General features: G+C 40.7%; 1 protein-coding gene across 3 annotated transcripts in view; it reads right to left on the bottom strand.

Annotated features, from left to right (window-relative positions):
• The window catches only part of DVL1 (dishevelled segment polarity protein 1), a 72,804-nt gene that overhangs the window by 35,883 nt on the left and 16,454 nt on the right, over positions 1-20,467 (bottom strand). For all 3 annotated transcript variants that reach the window (XM_068171718.1, XM_068171719.1, XM_068171720.1), the window contains exons 2-3: positions 12,657-12,726; positions 1,437-1,558 (exon numbers count right to left, since the gene is read on the bottom strand). In XM_068171718.1, coding sequence (XP_068027819.1) covers positions 1,437-1,558; positions 12,657-12,726 — 192 coding nt within the window. The remainder of the gene's footprint in view (positions 1-1,436; positions 1,559-12,656; positions 12,727-20,467) is intronic.

The following is a 20,467-nucleotide window of genomic DNA, read 5'->3' as shown; positions in this document are numbered from 1 at the left end:
GAGCACAAGGCCCTGCTTTAAATCCTCCTGGTGGAAGGAGGAATTTTTTTCCTGCTGGAAATTCCCTGGAAAATGAAGGCATCCTAAGGATAGCCCTTGGATCAGGAAGAGGAAATAACAATATCAAAGCAGCTATTCCCAGCCTGGCCCCACACAGCTGGAGCAGGAATAACTCCTTGTGGAAATTCCCCCTGCTGCCAGCAGCCTCCAGCTGGCTCTGCACCCTCCCTAATTACAGAACACACTAATCACTTGTCAGCCACACACTACAAAAAGCATTTTGGGCTCCCTCCCTACTTAACTCATCCACAGCAGGCTGGAAAATGAGATATTTTGGATAAATATTTCAGCCTTAACAAAGACAGGGGTATTTCAGTCATAGCCCCCTTTTAATTCCTCAATATTTGAATTTTCTAAAAATTAAACAGCTGGCTTGCAGCAGGAAGGGAAATGAGGGTGGGAAATTCATGTGAATGAGAATTTGATGAAGAAATGGGAATTACTGGAATGATGGGGGCTGGGAAAATGAGGTATTTTGGATAAATATTTTATATGGGATAAATATTTTGGATAAATATTCATTCTAACAATGACAGGGGATTTTCAGTCCCATCCCCCTTTTTATTCCTCGATATTCCATTTTTATAAAAATCAAACACTTGGCTTGCAACAGGAAGGGAAATGAGGGTGGGAAATTGATGGGAATGAGAATTTGATGAATAAATGGGAATTACTGGAATGGTGGGGGCTGGGAAAATGAGACACTTTGGATAAATATTTTATATTGGATAAATATCTCACTCTAAGAATGACTGGGGTTTTTCAGTCCCAACCCCTTCTAATTCCTCAATATTTGATTTTTCTAACCACAACAACAAACACTTGCCTTGCAGCAGGAAGAGAAATGAGGGTGAGAAATAGATGGGAATGAGAATTTGATAAATCAATGGGAATTTGGGCTTACTGGAATGGTGGGGGCTGGGAAAATGAGACACTTTGGATAAATATTTTATATTGGATAAATATATTGGATAAATATCTCACTCTAACAATGACAGGGAAACTTCATTCCCATCCCCCTTTTGGTTCCTCGATATTTGATTTTTCTAACCACAACAACAAACACTTGGCTTGCAGCAGGAAGGGAAACGAGGGTGAGAAATAGATGGGAATGAGCATTTGATGAAGAAATGGGAATTACTGGAATGATGGGGGCTGGGAAAATGAGACACTTTGGATAAATATTTCACTCAAACAATGACAGGGAAACTTCATTCCCATCCCCCTTTTGATTCCTCGATATTTGATTTTTCTAACCACAACAACAAACACTTGGCTCGCAGCAGGAAGGGAAACGAGGGTGAGAAATAGATGGGAATGAGCATTTGATGAAGACATTGGATAAATCAGAATCTGATCAGTAAATTGGGGCTTACTGGAACGAGGGGGGCCGGGAGTCCCCGATGCCTCCTGTCCTCTCCAGGGGTGGTGGAAGGTCCACGTGGCTCTCGGTGCACTGCGAGCCCGTGTCAGAGTGGGAGCTTTCAGCCAGGACCAGCTGCCAACAGGAAAAAAATAACAACAGGATTACACAAAATCCCACCAGCTTCTCCAACGTGGTCAGCCAAAATCCCGGGATCCGAGGGAAAGCAGGGACGGGGAAGCGCAGGGATCTCTGCCAAAGCTGCAGAAAATCAGGTTAAATTCAGACTCCACATGAGAACGTCAGCAGCCTGGGTGGGCACAGGAGTCCTGCAGACACCAGAAATTCTTCTAGGGAGTGGAGTGCTTGGGAATTATCCCAAATCCCAGTCCTGGACAAGGCTGTCCATATTAACATTATCAATATTCCCAGTCATCGGCATGGACTCTCCTGGATAACGGATCAATACCCAGAACGGAAAAATGGAATTAAAGATGCTGCAAGGCTCCAGCTCCTCATTCCAAACACCAAGGACCTGTGTGGGGTGAGGTGCTTGGGAATTATCCCAAATCCCAGTCCTGGACAAGGCTGTCCATATTAACATTATCAATATTTCCAGTCATTGGCATGGACTCTCCTGGATAATGGATCAATATCCAGAATTCCCTTGAAAATAGGGAATTAAAGATGTTGCAAGGCTCCAGCTCCTCATTCCAAACACCAAAAGGCCTTCACACAGCATTCCCCATCCTTGGGAATTATCCCAAATCCCAGTCCTGGACAAGGCTGTCCATATTAACATTATCAATATTTCCAGTCATCGGCATGGACTCTCCTGGATAATGGATCAATATCCAGAATTCCCTTGAAAATAGGGAATTAAAGATGTTGCAAGGCTCCAGCTCCTCATTCCAAACACCAAAAGGCCTTCACACAGCATTCCCCATCCTTGGGAATTATCCCAAATCCCAGTCCTGGACAAGGCTGTCCATATTAACATTATCAATATTTCCAGTCATCGGCATGGACTCTCCTGGATAACGGATCAATACCCAGAACGGAAAAATGGAATTAAAGATGCTGCAAGGCTCCAGCTCCTCATTCCAAACACCAAGGACCTGTGTGGGGTGAGGTGCTTGGGATTTACCCCAAATCCCAGTCCTGGACAAGGCTGTCCATATTAACATTATCAGTATTTCCAGTCATTGGCATGGACTCTCCTGGATAATGGATCAATATCCAGAATTCCCATGAAAATAGGGAATTAAAGATGTTGCAAGGCTCCAGCTCCTCATTCCAAACACCAAAGGCCTTCACACAGCATTCCCCATCCTTGGGAATTATCCCAAATCCCAGTCCTGGACAAGGCTGTCCATATTAACATTATCAATATTCCCAGTCATCAGCATGGACTCTCCTGGATAACGGATCAATACCCAGAATGGAAAAATGGAATTAAAGATGCTGCAAGGCTCCAGCTCCTCATTCCAAACACCAAGGACCTGTGTGGAGTGAGGTTCTTGGGAATTCTCCCAAATCCCAGACCTGGACAACTTTAATTAAATTTATTTAATTTTATTTATTATTATTAATAATGTATTAATAATAAAGAAGAAATATAAATAAATACATTTATTATTTTATATTATTTATACTTATATAGTATGATGGTATCTTATTGTTATATATTATTCTTATTTTATATTATTTATACTTATATATTATTGTTATAGATTATTTTAATATATATTATGTCTATTTCTGTTTTTTCATTTTATACACAGAAATAGTGTATAAAAAGTATTTCCAAAATAACAAGTGTACTCTTGGCTAAGTACTAAGACACACCCAGCTGTAACATCTTCTGCTTTATAGTCTATGTCTCCTGTTGCCCTTTATGAAATTTCTAAAATTTTCCCAGGAAAATAAACATATTTTTCACATCTGAGTGCTGTTTGCTTTTACAGCTGAGGTCCTGCTCATCTTTCCTGGGAAGTGGAGAGGGAATATCCACGGAATGTCAGAAAATGATCTCAGGTGCTTTTTTGAGGGCCCTGACAGGACAAACACCAGTGAGTTGGGCAAATTCCATGCTGTGGTTACAAAGCACTGACTGAAAACTCCTTTTTCTTCCCTCCTGTGCAGGAGAGGAATTCCAGCATTCCTGGCCAAAAAAGAAAAAAATTAAAAATCTGGCTGAAAAAGCAGTTCCACTGCAAAAATCAGTGCTGAGTTCAGTGCCTGTGTCACCTCCAGACTTCCAACCCCACCTCCAATCTCTGGACCAGTTGTTTCACCTCTCTGTAGCATAATTTCCCCTTTTTTTTTTTTTTAGCCCCTCTCCACCAAATTTGCTGATGCTTTTTAATTAATTATGGCAAGGTTTGACTCTTCCAGAGCTCAGCAGAAATCTGAATAAACTCCCCCAGGCGTTGAGCCAGCTCAAGGAATGGCCTGTGCAGAGTCCAGGGCTGAGGACACGGCACAAAAACCAGCCTGGGGAGAGGAGAGAGCAAACACTGGATGCACTCTGCTCTCAAATCTCATCTGGCTAAATACTGATTCATTTATCAGCACCAAAAGGACAATATTGGAACGCTCACTGAGGAACAGCAGCAGCTCTTGGTGTTTCTCTGAGCTCAGGGAGAGGAGAGGCACTGATCCCAGGTGATGCCTCAGGTTTGGGCTTTTTTATTTTTCAGATTCTGTGCTGATGTCTCAGGTTTTGGCTTTTCTATTTTCAGATTCTGTGCTGATGTCTCAGGTTTAGCTTTTCTATTTTTCACATTCTCTGCTGCTTTAGTGTGTGGCTCTGGGCTTCACATCAGGGGATGCTGAGCTCTCTGCACAGAGCAGGGAGACAAAACAATTCCTTCTCCAGCTGGGCACCAAGGACAAATGATCCAAACCTCAGGCCCAAGAGCACAAACAACGTGGGCTGGAGAGAGGAAAACAAGCAGGATGGGACTGCATGGGCTGGAGCTGGAATGGGACAGTGAACTCCAAGATGCAAATGGAGCAGAACTGATCATTTTGTGACCAATCATCCATTTTTTGGGACCATTTGGGTTCATCTTGGGTTGGCCCTGGCTGGGTTCTTGTGCTGCCCAAGGTGGATCCATGAGGAGATCCTTTAATAAATCCCTGCTTCATTCTTTAGCTCTGCTCCAGCTCAGCCTTCACAAGGCACCACAGTGACTAAAGAAATACCCAAACGAGCCATTTATATTTTTGACAGCAAATTCCACAACAGCCACATTCATCTCTGAGCTGGCAGTAATTATTTCCCATAAAGTCACAGGCAGCTCAAATCCCAAGTCAAAGCTCCAGAGCTGTGCTCCATTATCCACACAAGGCTGCTCCCAAAGCAGCAATTGCAGAAAAGGGCTGTGCTCCACCAGGAATTCCCTCAAAGGCACCAGGACTCCACATCCCTGCAAAAGCCTTATCAGGAAAAGGATATTTATCTGAGCAAGGAGAAATTGTCTACACTGAGATGAGGCTTGGGATGAGTGAGGGTTTATATAAAGTGTGAAGAGACTGGCTCTGAAATCAGCTCATTTCAACACAACATTCTGCTCCTGGGGATTTTTTATTCCCTGCCTCAGCTCTGGGCAATTTTTTTTTTCCACTTCCCAGCCCTGAAGCTCCTGTGCTGCCCCTGTCAAATGGTTCTGCCCCACCACAGCGCTAATTATAATTGCAAATAGAGGCTGGAAAAAGCTGATGTACAAACAGGACAAGAATTATCTGCTGGCACCCAGATAATGGGGAGGAAAAGCCAGGGAAAACCTCACAGAAGGCAGTGACATCACTGCCAGCCAATGGGGAACTGCACATTCCCAGCAGCCAGGCAAGGAATTGTTCCCAGATGTTGCAAATCCTTCCTAAAAACAGAGATAACAGACTTGGCAGCAGCCACAAACCAATTCCTGCCACGCTCCCAGCTCCCACCGTGCAAAGAACAGGGAAAAACATTTTAACCCATAGCAAAAAAATATTTTCTTCCACCTTTTTTTCTAATTGCCCAGTTGAGGCCCAAAAATAAAAAGGTATACAGGTAAAACTGCATGAATAATTTCGTTCAGGTAAGCAGTCCCAGGAAAACTCCAAATGAATTCCAGAGAAAAATTATATTCTGTGTTGTATGTTAAAAAAACAGGACAAATATCAGCTATTCCTGGCAGAAGACGGGTTTGTGTAAATGCATTTACTGTAATTAATTAAGAATTCTGACATACAATTAATTACAGTCTCTCTATTGTCAAAAAGAACTAAAGGTCAACCAGTTTAAAAGTGGAAAAAAGGATTTTTAAAGGATTTCTTGCAAAGGAATCTAGGAAGGAGCAGCTCTCTGTCCCAAATTATTTCATGCTTAAAAACACCACAACAACAAGAACCAAAAACACCCAAGAAGAAAAACAAACCCAGCCTGAAATCAAAAGATGTGAGATGCGGAGGAGGAAAACAGGCAGGGCACAGGAGGGCTGGGGAGGAAGTCGAAATAGCTAATTAGCAGCAGGGATTTGAATCCACCACTAATCCAGCTGAGCTGGAGCTCTCAGGGCAGCCCAAGAGAAGAACAGCCAAAGGCTTGCAGATCCTCCCCTGGATATTCTCCCCCATGGAAATCAGTCCAAAGCTCCCACCCCTGACAAAGGGAAGGATTCGAATGTTCTTCAAAAAGACGAAAATCCCCCATTTCCACGGTCAGCTTCAAGTGGGGTCGGGCAGGAGGGGAGGCGTGGGGGCACAGGGGGCTCAGCTGCGGCGCGCACATGGAATTTTCCCGGTTTCCACGCGTCCAGGGAGCGCAGCAATCCCCACAGAGCGGCTGTGCGCGGATCCCACGCGGCCTCCCGGCACCTGACACGCATTTCACGGCACGGGGACAAAGAAAGCTCAGGTCCAGTTAAAAAAAAATAAATGAGAGACACACAAAGAAACAACTCTGGCCAAAACACACAAAAAAATCCCGAAGAGTATATATATATAACATATTGTATAGATGTAACATATATAATATATATGCAAAATAGAATAGAATATAAAGATAATATTATATAATAATATATAATATATAATACATACTATATGATACATACTATAATATATAATATATAATATATAATATATAATATATAATATAATATATAATATATAATATATAATATATAATATATGACATTGAAATATGAAATATATAACACACAACATAACACAACATAACACAACATAATACTTATACTATATAATATATATGTATCATAGATATAATAAATATATAAAATATATTATACATTATAGTATACATAATATATATGCAATATAATACATAATATATAGTACATAATATATATTACATTCTATTCTATTCCAGTCTATTCTATTACATTACATTAATTCATATAATATATTTAATATATTATGTATATTATATTTATATAATGCATAATATATTAAAATATACTGAACGTTTCTATATTTATATATAATTATAGTATATTTATAGTGTCTATTTGATATATTATGTATTATATTATTTTATATTTTTTATATATCATGTATATAAATAATAGATATAATATATATCTACATTTTATATAATATATATTAAAATTATATAATATAGTATTAAAGATTATGTATTATAGATATTAAAGACTATATATGATATATATAAAAGACGATATATTATATATATAAAAGACTATATATATTAAAACATATATCACATATATAAAATTATATATAATGTATATAAAATATATTATATATTAAAATGATATATTTTTATATATATACATATATATACATACATACATATATATATATATATACATACATACATATATATATATATTTAAATTTCTATATAATATGTATTAAAAATTATATCTAATAGATATATTTCATTTTTTTTCCCAAAAGGGAAAGACCCAACTTTGCTGTCCCTGGAAGATTTGTGTGCAATTATCTGTTGAGTCCCAGTGAATGGGATATTAAAGAATTCGAAAGGGAACAATTAACTCACAGTGTGATTTACATAAAACTCCTCCAGTAATTAGCAGCAAATCGGGGCAGATAAGCCCTGCAATTTTATGGGTGTTAGTGTGGAAAAGGCAATTTGCAATTCATAAGGCAGGTCAGACACAGATGTTCCAGCTGATTGCTGAGCTGCAGGAACACAAACCCTTGTCAACATCATCTGCAAAAAGTGCATTTTGTGAGCTCCAAGCCAGGCTACATTTGGGAGCACTTGATGGGTGGAAGGCAGGAAAAAACGCAAGTTTTGAAGGAATAAATCCAGCTCTACTTCCTCCAATCCGTGCTGGCTCTGCAGAACTGGGTGGGCTCAGAATTCATCCCGAGCAGCATAAAAAAAATTCAGTCCAGCACACCAAAAAGGCTCCATTAAATAAAATATTATTTATATAATAATTTAAAATAATTAATAATATTAAATACCAAGTTATTAATTTAATAATTAATGCTCCCAAATATTTAATTTAAACCACACATCTAAATTTTGCTTTTAGATCTAGCACTGTTCTCCATCAGAGGCCCGGCCACTGACTCCAACAGAGCTGATTTTTGTGGGTTAAGCTCCTGTGCTGGCATTAAGAACTAAAAATATTTCAATATTTTTCACCTAAATTGATGGGAAAATCTAAGAAAAATCCATGACAAACACGTGTGTCTCTGTTTCCACCCCTAATGTGGGAAAACTGACTGGATGTGACAAAGAAAATACTAAATTAACGTTTCTGATCAGCAACTGTCTCCCATCACAGGGAGAAAAAGGGGAGCAGACATTGATTTTGTAGCCTCCAAGCAAAAGTGGAATGCAAAAAAAATAGGATTTTGAGGGCTTCAAACAAGGATTCTGCCTTCTGCATCTGGAAAGCAGCCAGCAACTTATACTGGTGCAGGAGTTGCAATAAATTGAATTAATTCTTGAAATGCATCTCAGAGATTATGATGCTCCTTTGAACTGAAAATAGTAACAGTCCCAGAACTAAAATACAACATTTAACTGCTGTGTGTGCATATATATATATATATATATATATAGTCTTGTTCTGATCTTATTTATTTATATTCTCCTGTTTTCCAGATGGAAAAACCATATATTTTCATGTTTCATATTATTTAAGGAGCTGGCAAAGAATTCAGCTCTTAACATGAGATAAAATGCCCTTGGGGGATTGGTTGGGAGAGGGAAGAAGGAAGAGGTTGAGGAATTGGAGAATTGAATAAATTAAATAATCCACATCCTTCTACATGTGGAATAGTTTGGGGTTGGGGGTGGATTTTTCCTTAAACTCCAAGAACATCTTGCTGGAACAACCTGAGCCATGCTTTGCTGCACAGAAGAGCCTGAATGGTGTCTGGAAATCAGAACAAATCATCAATACACTGAATTCCCAAAGTAAAAAAGAAATGTAACTGGACCACAAAGATAAAACCAAACAGCCCCAAAATCCTGCATGCACTGGGGAGGGGAGACCCAGGTCAGGGATGCAGAGGACAACCTGGCTATTGAATTAATTGAGTATTTCATTAATATTTACCAGCTCAGCAGCATGGGAAGAAGGGGCAGAACAGGGAGGGGCGACACTGAGGAGCAAACACAGGGCAGGAGCTGCACAGAGGGAGGAGGAAAGGGATTCTCAGGGGGAATTTGCTCTCCTGACACGAGCTGCCATCAATTCCCACCCCTCCTGATGCCTCAGGTTTTGGCTTTTCTATTTTTCACAATCTGTGCTGATGTCTCAGGTTTTGGCTTTTCTATTTTTCAGGTTCTGTGCTGATGTCTCAGGTTTTGGCTTTTCTATTTTTCAGGTTCTGTGCTGCTTTAGTGTGTGGGTCTGGGCTTCACATCAGGGGATGCTGAGCTCTCTGCACAGAGCAGGGAGACAAAACAATTCCTTCTCCAGCTGGGGACCAAGGACAAATGATCCAAACCTCAGGCCCAGGAGCACAAACAACGTGGGCTGGAGAGAGGAAAACAAGCAGGATGGGACTGCATGGGCTGGAGCTGGAATGGGACAATGAACTCCAAGATGCAAATGGAGCAGAACTGATCATTTGGTGACCAATCATCCATTTTTTGGGACCATTTGGGTTCATCTTGGGTGCGGCCCTGGCTGGGCTCTTGTGCTGCCCATGAGGATATCTTTAATAAATCCCTGCTTCATTCTTTAGCTCTGTTCCAGCTCAGCCTCTCTCAGTTTCTGGTGGCCACCAAGGGACACAAGGCATCACTGCTGCTCAAACAGATGCAGCTCCCAGGCCATGGCAGCACAAATCCCATCTCCATTTTCTCTCCTGCTTTATCTGCAGCTTTTGGGACGCTCTCTTCTACTCGTTAATCACACATGAAATCCCTTTTTGTCCCGTCCCTTCCCACCCTGCCAGAGCCCCACGCTCCAGCCCTGCTGTAATCCTTGGATTGGAGACAAAACCAGCACCAGCAAGGTGCAGAGCTCAGGGGCATCCTGAGAGCAGCAAACTCAGCAGCACTGAGCCCTGCAGCCAGACCCAAACCCCTCATCCCACCAGGGGACACCAGGATTTTCCTCCTGGAGGGGTGGTCCCCGTCCCACATCCTGCTCCCACCTAAGAACAGGCACAACCTCATTAAAAAGGGAAGAAATTGGTGAAATTAAATATTGGTGCTGTCTGCAGATGGACCCCCAGCTCTCAAACATGCTCTGTTTCAACATCAGTTTGATGCTTTAATGCCAGTGGTTTTATTCCTTTGAATGAAATTATTCATCCAGGGATTCTTCCCTTTTTCCTGGAGGAAAGCGGTGCTCGTTCCTCTCCCTGAGACTGCCCAGCTTTAGATTGGAATTAGATCAGAAATGCAGCTTTAAATCAAAATAAATCTGCTTTAAAACACTCCTCCATGGTCAAACCCAGGCCTTGGAGGGGTGGTCCCCGTCCCAAATCCTGCTCCCACCTAAGAACAGGCACAACCTCATTAAAAAGGGACGAAATTGGTGAAATTAAAAATTGGTGCTGTCTGCAGGTGGACCCCCAGCTCTCAAACATGCTCTGTTTCAACATCAGTTTGATTCTTTAATGCCAGTGGTTTTATTCCTTTGAATGAAATTATTCATCCAGGGATTCTTCCCTTTTTCCTGGAGGAAAGCGGTGCTCGTTCCTCTCCCTGAGACTGCCCAGCTTTAGATTGGAATTAGATCAGAAATGCAGCTTTAAATCAAAATAAATCTGCTTTAAAACACTCCTCCATGGTCAAACCCAGGCCTTGGAGGGGTGGTCCCCATCCCAAATCCTGCTCCCACCTAAGAACAGGCACAACCTCATTAAAAAGGGAAGAAATTGGTGAAATTAAAAATTGGTGCTGTCTGCAGGTGCACCCCCAGCTCTCAAACATGCTCTGTTTCAACATCAGTTTGATTCTTTAATGCCAATTGTTTTATTCCTTTGAATGAAATAATTCCAATTTCATCCAGGGAATCTTCCCTTGAAGTGGTGCTCATTCCTTTCCCTGAGCACTGCCCAGCTTTAGATCAGAAATGCAGCTTTAAATCAAAATAAATCTGCTTTAAAACACTCCTCCATGCCCAAACCCAGGCATTCTGATCCTGCTGTGTGGAAATGCATGGCTGAGTCTTGGAAAAGTCACGCTGGTTATTAGTCACTGCTGCTGAGGCAAAAGGTTGGAGCACAAAGCTAAAAAAAAAAACAGGCAGGGAGGACCTAAAAAAAGGGAAAAAGTAACTTTTCCTTCTGAAGACAATTCCCAAGAACAAACAGCTACTTTTGGACAGCACAGACTGGAAATCTCAATTTTTAAGACCTCAATTAATACAAAATCTACTAAGTGCTTAATACACATTTGGGTGTGTGTGGGAGGACTGATTTTAAACTCAGCTTTACAAAGCCACATGTTTTGCTTGCCTAACACTAAAAACCTGTTGGGACTACCCAGCTGCCAGAATGTGAGTGCCCTAAAATTAAAAGCAATCAATAGAGCAGGAAGAAGTGGCTGCTATTGTGTGATCCAGCTGAGCTCAGTTCAGCAATTCCAGCTGCTGGGAGCCCAGCTGGGGCTGTGCCTGCTGATCCACAAGGAATCTTTGCTCAAGAAGCATCTCCCAATCAAAGTCAGCCCTCTGCACTTCTTGCACAATCAATTCTGTATTTGATTTTTTGTGTTATTTCCGTGTAATCCTGCCTAAAAGAAGCCAGGCTGAGAAAGGTCAAGCTACTCAGCAGGCAGCAAATGTCCTTACCCTGTATAACTTCAATGTCTGGGCTACTAAAATGTTTTAAGGGATAAAATAGTCAAAATATTAAAATTAGTTAAAATATTGAAATTAGTTAAAATATTGAATTACTTAAAACAGTTAAAATATAAAAAAGTTGCAAGAAGTGTGAGCAAGATCCTCAACTCTTAAAGCAGCACAGGGATGGAGAAAAGCCGCTTATTCCACCTGAGAATTCCTTATCCTGTGTAACTTCAATGTCTGGGCTAAAATATTAAATACTAAAATATTTTAAGGGATAAAATAGTTAAAATATTAAAATAGTTAAAATATTAAAACAGTTAAAATATAAAAAAGTTGTAAGAAGTGTGAGCAAGATCCTCAACTCCTAAAAGCAGCACAGGGATGGAAAAAAGCTGCTTATTCCACCTGAGAATTCCTTATCCTGTGTAACTTCATTGTCTGTGCTAAAATACTAAATACTAAAATATTTTAAGGGATAAAATAGTTAAAATATTAAAATAGTTAAAATATTAAAACAGTTAAAACACAAAAAAGTTGCAAGAAGTGTGAGCAAGATCCTCAACTCTTAAAGCAGCACAGGGATGGAGAAAAGCCGCTTATTCCACCTGAGAATTCCTTATCCTGTGTAACTTCAATGTCTGGGCTAAAATATTAAATACTAAAATATTTTAAGGGATAAAATAGTTAAAATATTAAAATAGTTAAAATATTAAAACAGTTAAAATATAAAAAAGTTGCAAGAAGTGTGAGCAAGATCCTCAACTCCTAAAAGCAGCACAGGGATGGAGAAAAGCTGCTTATTCCACCTGAGAATTCCAAGTTTGTTCCAACTGTGCAGCTGGAAAAAACTCCTATAAACCTACTTTACTACTACTCCCTTGTGTACCTTCACCCCAGCAAAAATAGGTTCTAAAAATCAGCTTCCATTATCAAACAACACAGATTTGCACACACAGAATCCAACATACCCAGGACACCACTCTTCCATTGAAGCAAGGGAGCTTTGCATTGTCATCTGAGATCTCTTCCTTCACCACCCTGGAAAACAAATAAAAACAACAAAAAGAAGAAAATCAGGAGTTTGAAATCACATCAGATGAAAATGGACAGTGGGTTTTTTTCGTATTGTCCAGGAAAAATGCAATTTTTTCATTAAAATGTTGGTGTCAGCTGGTGGTCTGTGTTTAAAGAATATGGGACGGTGAGAATAGAGGAAACAAATCAAAAGAAAGGGTAGAACAGCAGCTTTCCAGAAAAGCACCCCAAAGTGGGAGGCACTGAAGTAATTTCAAGAATTTCCCATTTTGGAGTCTGCCCAGAGCCTTTAAAGGTCTGATGGGGACTAAAATCCCCCTGTGCTGAAATCCCCTCTGTGTCACAGATCACACATTAGTAAAAAACCAGATTTCTGGCCTCAAATTCACTGCAGAACAGAGACAAATTTGCTTTTGACAATCTGAAGCCTGAAGTCTCATCAAACTCCACCAAAATGTGTGGACCCACAAGCACATTTTCCTTTATTTATGTTTTTGTCTTGTTGCTGGGTGAAGAAAAACCACAAAAACCACAAAGCAACTCACTGGGTATAAAACAGTGTCGTGTTGAGGGGGGGCTGGCTAGGAGGGAGAAAAGAGTAAATGGATTTTCTTCTGAAAAATTACAAATAAATAACTCCACCACTAATGCCTGCATTCCCACACATTTTAAGGAATGAGCACCTTTTTTTTCACCACATTTATTTGCATTGTTAATAGCTGGCAGGGCAACATTAGGCAATGTTCACCCTTTTTTTTTTTCTATTGTTGGAAAGAAAAACATTGTAAAATATTAACTTAATTCCTAAACCATCAGTCCTCCCTTCATCTTTTGGCAGCAGGAATCAGATCATAAGATTCCATTCTTGTTTTTAGTCATTTATCCTCAGACTCCAAGGAGCAAACTCCACTAAAAGCAGAAACTCAGAGCTTTAAAAACCTCTGACAATTCAGAGAAGCTCTCAGACCTGTAATTCTGGAGCTGCAAACCCAGGATTTCAACACTCTCCTGGATCTCAATGGACACACTGGAATCTTTTTGTCCTGCAGGGAGCACTCACTCAGCAGAGCTCCAGCTGCTGGGTCAGCAGAGAAAGGTGCTGCAAGAATTTTATCTGCACCTCTGAAAGGGCAGGATCTGCAGGAAATAACACTTAGGGCATCCCAGAAATGCCAGGTGAGAATTTCTGCACCCAGCAAAAAACATAAACAGAATTTCTGCACCCTGTAAAAATCACACACAGAATTTCTGCTCCCAGCAAAAATCACACACAGAATTTCTGCACCCAGCAAAAATCACACACAGAATTTCTGCACCCAGAAATATCATAAACAGAATTTTTGTACCCAGCAAAAATCACACACAGAATTTCTGCTCCCAGCAAAAATCACAGACAGAATTTCTGCACCCAGCAAAAAACATAAACAGAATTTCTGCACCCTGTAAAAATCACACACAGAATTTCTGCTCCCAGCAAAAATCACACACAGAATTTCTGCACCCGGAAATATCATAAACAGAATTTTTGTACCCAGCAAAAATGACACACAGAATTTCTGCTCCCAGCAAAAATCACACACAGAATTTCTGCACCCAGAAATATCATAAACAGAATTTTTCTACCCAGCAAAAATCACACACACAATTTCTGCTCCCAGCAAAAATCACATACAGAATTTCTGCTCCCAGCAAAAATCACACACAGAATTTCTGCACCCAGAAATATCATAAACAGAATTTTTCTACCCAGCAAAAATCACACACACAATTTCTGCTCCCAGCAAAAATCACATACAGAATTTCTGCACCCAGCAAAAAACATAAACAGAATTTCTGCACCCAGAAATATCATAAACAGAATTTTTCCACCCAGCAAAAATCATACATAGAATTTCTGCTCCCGGTAAATACCACATACAGAATTTCTGCACCCAGCAAAAATCATAAACAGAATTTTTCTACCCAGCAAAAATCATACATAGAATTTCTGCTCCCAGTAAAAATCACACACAGAATTTCTGCTCCCAGCAAAAATCACACACAGAATTTCTGCTCCCAGCAAAAATCACAGACAGAATTTCTGCACCCAGCAAAAAACATAAACAGAATTTCTGCACCCTGTAAAAATCACACACAGAATTTCTGCTCCCAGCAAAAATCACACACAGAATTTCTGCACCCGGAAATATCATAAACAGAATTTTTGTACCCAGCAAAAATGACACACAGAATTTCTGCTCCCAGCAAAAATCACACACAGAATTTCTGCACCCAGAAATATCATAAACAGAATTTTTCTACACAGCAAAAATCATACATAGAATTTCTGCTCCCAGCATAAATCACACACTGAATTTCTGCTCCCAGTAAAAATCACAGACAGAATTTCTGCTCCCAGCAAAAATCACACACAGAATTTCTGCACCCTGTAAAAATCACAGACAGAATTTCTGCTCCCAGCAAAAATCACACACAGAATTTCTGCACCCGGAAATATCATAAACAGAATTTTTCTACACAGCAAAAATCATACATAGAATTTCTGCTCCCAGCAAAAATCACAGACAGAATTTCTGCTCCCAGCAAAAATCACAGACAGAATTTCTGCTCCCAGCAAAAATCACAGACAGAATTTCTGCTCCCAGCTGCAGGATTCAGGCTGAAAGCAGGCATTAAAACCAGCACTGAGAGTGAGGTTCTGTGCAGAGGAAAGGCTCAGCTGCCTGAGCCTGTCCAGTGAGGAGCTGTGAGGATTAGTGGAGGAGTTTTAAATGAGTTAGAGATGGGAACTCTGAGATTTTTACATGATGGGATTTATTTTTCTTATCTTCCACACAGGCAGGAGGGGTGAGTTCAGCTCACATCTTCACTGCATGGCTCAGAAGGTCACAAGACCCTTAGTTACAAGGATTTATTAACCAAAAAGGATTGATTAACCAACAAAACACTGCCAACAAGGATATTTATATTTTTGACCCAATCCTTAAATATTTAATCTTATGGACCCATGCTGCAGTGTGAGCTCTCTTAGCCAATCGTTATGGCACACAAACCTACAGTTGTGCATTCTGAACTCCTTGTTACCTCTGTAACTGCTTTTATTTTTGTATCTAAACTTCTATATTTTCCTCTTTTTGGCTTAACGTATCCCTGCTTTAAATTATAAATCCACATTCTCACTCCTAGCACCTCAGACTGGAAGCCTTTTCCAAGGTCTCAGATCAAATCCTGGCTTTAATTCTAAGCTTTGGCTTCCAGGCCCAAAGTTCTGAGAATTCCCTGAATTTTGGATTCCAGCAAGGAGCTCCCTGTGCTGCCTTAAGGAGCTGGAACAGAGTTTAGATGGAGTTAAGAGGAATAAAGTGGATTTTTATTGAAGAGCCTTCAAAGGCCACACCCTGGCAGTGCCCAGATGGTTCCAAGGTGGAAGCAAAAGAGGGTTTGGTCATGAGATCTCACATTTTTATAAATTTTAGTCCATTTGCATATGGGAATTAACTGCCCAATTAACAGATTCAAATGATGAAGTTTCACCCTCCTTTCTTGCCTGCCCGCACTCCTCACGTTGTGCTTTGGGCCTGAACTTTGAAGAGATTGCCCTTGAGTTTCCAGCTAGAACAGGATTGTTTTCTGGAAAGTTCCTAGTAACATTAATATAAAACTAAAAGCTGCACCCCAAAACCTAAACCCAAACGTCTCAGTTTATCCCCATCCAATTCCTGTAGGATTGTTTTCTCTCTACCACCCTGTGAAAAGCTCCTGGTAACATTTGATATGAAGCTAAAAGCTGCAACCCAAAACAGAACAGAAAAAAACCTAAAACCAAAGGTATGTTCACCCCCATCCCATTCCTGTAGGACTGTTTGGCATTCAGCATCCTGTGAAAAGATCCTAACACTTAATATCAAACTAAAAGCTGCACATCAATGCAGAGCAGAAAACTTAAAATCCAAGGAATGTTTATCCCCATCCCATTCCTGCAGGATTGTTTTCTCCCTACCACCCTGTGAAAAGATCCTAACACTAAATATGAAGCTAAAAGCTGCACAGCAAAGCAAAACAGAAAAACCTAAAACCCAAGGGTAGTTTATCCCCATCCCATTCCTGTAAGATTGTGTTGCCTTCAGCACCCTGTGAAAAAATCCTAATAGCATTAATATAAAGCTAAAAGATGCACACCAAAGCAGAACAGAAAAGCCTAAAACCACAGGTATCAGTTTATCCCCATCCCATTCCTGTAAGATTGTTTTGTCTCTACCACTCTGTGAAAAAATCCTAATAACATTAATATAAAACTGAAAGCTGCACCCCAAAGCAGAACAGAAAAAACCACAGGTATCAGTTTATCCCCATCCCATTCCTGTAGGATTGTTTTGCCTTCAGTACCCTGTGAAAAAATCCTGTTAAGATTTAATATAAAACTAAAAGCTGAAAGCTGCTCCCCAAAACAGAACAGTAAAAACCACAGGTATCAGTTTATCCCCATCTCATTCCTGTAGGATTGTTTTGCCTGCAGTACCCTGTGAAAAGACCCTAGGAGCATTAAAATAAAACTAAAAGCTGCACCCCAAAGCAGAACAGAACAACTTAAAACCACAGGTATCAGTTTGTCCCCATACTGTTCCTGTAGGATTGTTTGGCATTCAGCATCCTGTGAAAAGATCCTGGTAACATTAATATAAAACTAAAAGCTGCACACCAAAGCAGAACAGAAAAAACCACAGGTATCAGTTTATCCCCATCCCGTTCCTGTAGGATTGTTTTCTCTCTACCACTCTGTGAAAGGTCCTGGTGAGATTTAATATAAAACTAAAAGCTGTACCCCAAAACAGAACAGAAAAAAACACAGGTATCAGTTTATCCCCATCCCATTCCTGTAGGATTGTTTTGCCTGCAGTTCCGTGTGAAAAGACCCTAGGAGCATTAAAATAAAACTAAAAGCTGCACCCCAAAGCAGAACAGAAAAACCCCAAGGACAGTTTATCCCCCTACTGCTCCTGTAGGATTGTTTTGCCTGCAGTACCCTGTGAAAAGACCCTAGGAGCATTAAAATAAAACTAAAAGCTGCACCCCAAAGCAGAAGAGAAAAACCCCAAGGATAGTTTATCCTCATACTGCTCCTGTAGGATTGTTTTGCCTGGAGTACCCTGTGAAAAAATCCTGGTAACATTAATATAAAGGTGAAAGCTGCACCCCAAAGCAGAAGAGAAAAACCCCAAGGATAGTTTATCCTCATACTGCTCCTGTAGGATTGTTTTGCCTGCAGTACCCTGTGAAAAGACCCTAGGAGCATTAAAATAAAACTAAAAGCTGCACCCCAAAGCAGAAGAGAAAGCCTTGGACCCCAAGTCCTCAGCTCTGCACTGACCGGCTCGGCCGCCCCGCTGATGCAGAAGCAGCTCCCTGCACTCAAGCAGGACAAAAACCCAGCCCAGCTCAGCCTTTGCTGCAGCTGAAGGGAACAACTTCCAGATCTGTTGCAACTTGAAACTACTAAATATAGCCCTGAGCTATGAGGCAAGAGAATGACAGGCTGGGATTGCCAGCCAGCTCTGGGCAGAGAGCAGCAGCGCCAAGAACATCGAGGACGGCAGCAGCCACTCGTGGCAAAAATGGCTAAAAATGGTACAAATCATTATCTGGAGTAAAGAGGCTCCTTTCCATCCCCAGCAAGGAGAGAGGAGGCAAAAAAGAGGGGTTGGAGTGGTTGGTATTGGTGGGGTCACAGCTTGCGTGCTGCTGTCCTCTTCCTGGGGTGAAGAACGTTCCAACCCAAAACAGCGTGGCAAGGAAAAAAAGTGATTTCTCTCAGAGACATCTTCCTGAGGTGAAGAATGTTCCAACCCAAAACAGCATGGCAAGGAAAAAAGTGATTTCTCTCAGAGACATCTTCCTGGGGTGAAGAATGTTCCAACCCAAAACAGCGTGGCAAGGAAAAAAAGTGATTTCTCTCAGAGACATCTTCCTGAGGTGAAAAATATTCCAGCCCAAGATAGCATGGCAAGGAGAAAAAGGTGATTTTCCCCAGAAACCTCTTCCTGAGGTGAAGAATATTTCAACCCAAGGCAGTAAAAGAAGAAAAAAAAAGGTGTTTTCTCTCAGAAGCTTCTTCCTGAGGTGAAGAATATTCCAACCCAAAACAGCTTAGCAAGGAAAAAAGGTGATTTCTCTCAGAAACTTCTTCCTGAGGTGAAGAATATTCCAACCCAAAACAGCATGGCAAGGAAAAAAGTGATTTCCCCTAGAAACCTCTCCCTGAGGTTAAGAATATTTCAACCCAAGGCAGTTAAAGAAGAAAAAAAAAAAAGGTGTTTTCTCTCAGAGACATCTTCTTGAGGTGAAGAATACTCCAACCCAAAACAGCAGGGCAAGGAAAAAAAGGTGATTTTTCCCAGAAACGTCTTCCTGATGTGAAAAATATTCCAACCCAAAACAACAAGGATAAAAGGTGATTTCTCCCAGAAACCTCTTCCTGATGTGAAAAATATTCCAACCCAAAACAGCATGGCAAGGAAAAAAGGTGATTTCTCCCAGAAACCTCTTCCTGAGGTGAAGAATATTGGCATTGGATGTGGTCCACCCTGGAGATAAATCACCAGAGCTCTCAAACAGATTGTTAATGTTTGAAAATAAGACCAAAGAGCATCTGATAGCAAGGCACAGAAAAGGAGATGTTTATCCCCTTTCAGAAAAAGGGGTATTTATTTCCCAGGTCACGTCCTGCCTGTTGGCAGCCCTGTGCCCGTGGAAGGTTGGAAGGCACAGAGCTCCTGCTCCAGCACACACAACCTCCTCTTTAAGTGGGGCAGGGAGAGGAGAGCAAACAGACACCTGGCCACAAAGTTTGAACAAAAGTGACATTTCCAGGTCACAGCAGGTCTGCCTGCCCAGCTCCCCCTGCCCCACAACTGCCCCTTGGAAAGGCAGAGCACAGCACCCCCATAATTTAGAGATTTTCAGTATTTTCAATATTCTTCACAGATTTGTGCCATCTCCCTCTTTGCTGTAATCCAGAATAATCTCCAGGCACCAAATATCTTTTAATTCATCCTACAAATGCATCTACCAGGTGGAAGGAAGGTAAAAGAACACAGCCAAGGTCACATCAGAGACAGACCATGAAAAATACCACAGTCTTTACCCCAAACACCTGCTCTACCCCACCAGCAAAGCCCCCAAATCCATTAATATCTAAAAAAAAAAAATTTAAAAAAAAAAAGGTGAGGAAATGTGGGTAAGGGAGGAGGGAACAGCTCCACAATCTCACATCCTCTGCTCCATTTGACTTTGAGGCGATTTAAGCACTAATTACCAACTGAAACAATCAGTGCTAGTAGCAGCCCCTCCTTCCCCTGCCTTCCTGGAATTGTGTGTGGATCCTCTGGCTCTCCCACCACGCTGCCTGCATGTTGCCCTGATTTTTAAAAGTGTTACGTTTTCTTTTATAGTTCTTTTAAAAGTTTTCAAGTTCTCATCAAACTTCTTTAACCTTCTGATAACGTTTCCATATTTGAGAGTCAGAGTTCCCACACAATTTCATGGATAAATGGAATCATTTACATATTTCTCTGTGGGTGGAAAGAAATGATTGATTGATTGATCTTTGGAGCAGTGTGGTTGGAGAGGTGATAATTCCATCAGTCCATGGTCACCTTTGGAATTCTGTAAATACCAGATGTTTGAATAAAACTGTTTTTTTTTCCTCTTCTGAACTCACCCAGCTTCTGTGTACTCATTTCATGTC

Source organism: Anomalospiza imberbis, chromosome 23 (assembly GCF_031753505.1).
Source record: "Anomalospiza imberbis isolate Cuckoo-Finch-1a 21T00152 chromosome 23, ASM3175350v1, whole genome shotgun sequence".
In the NCBI taxonomy this organism is placed as follows: Eukaryota; Metazoa; Chordata; class Aves; order Passeriformes; family Viduidae; genus Anomalospiza; species Anomalospiza imberbis.
Note: the sequence above shows the minus strand (reverse complement) of the source record. Positions and strands in the feature narration are given on the sequence as shown.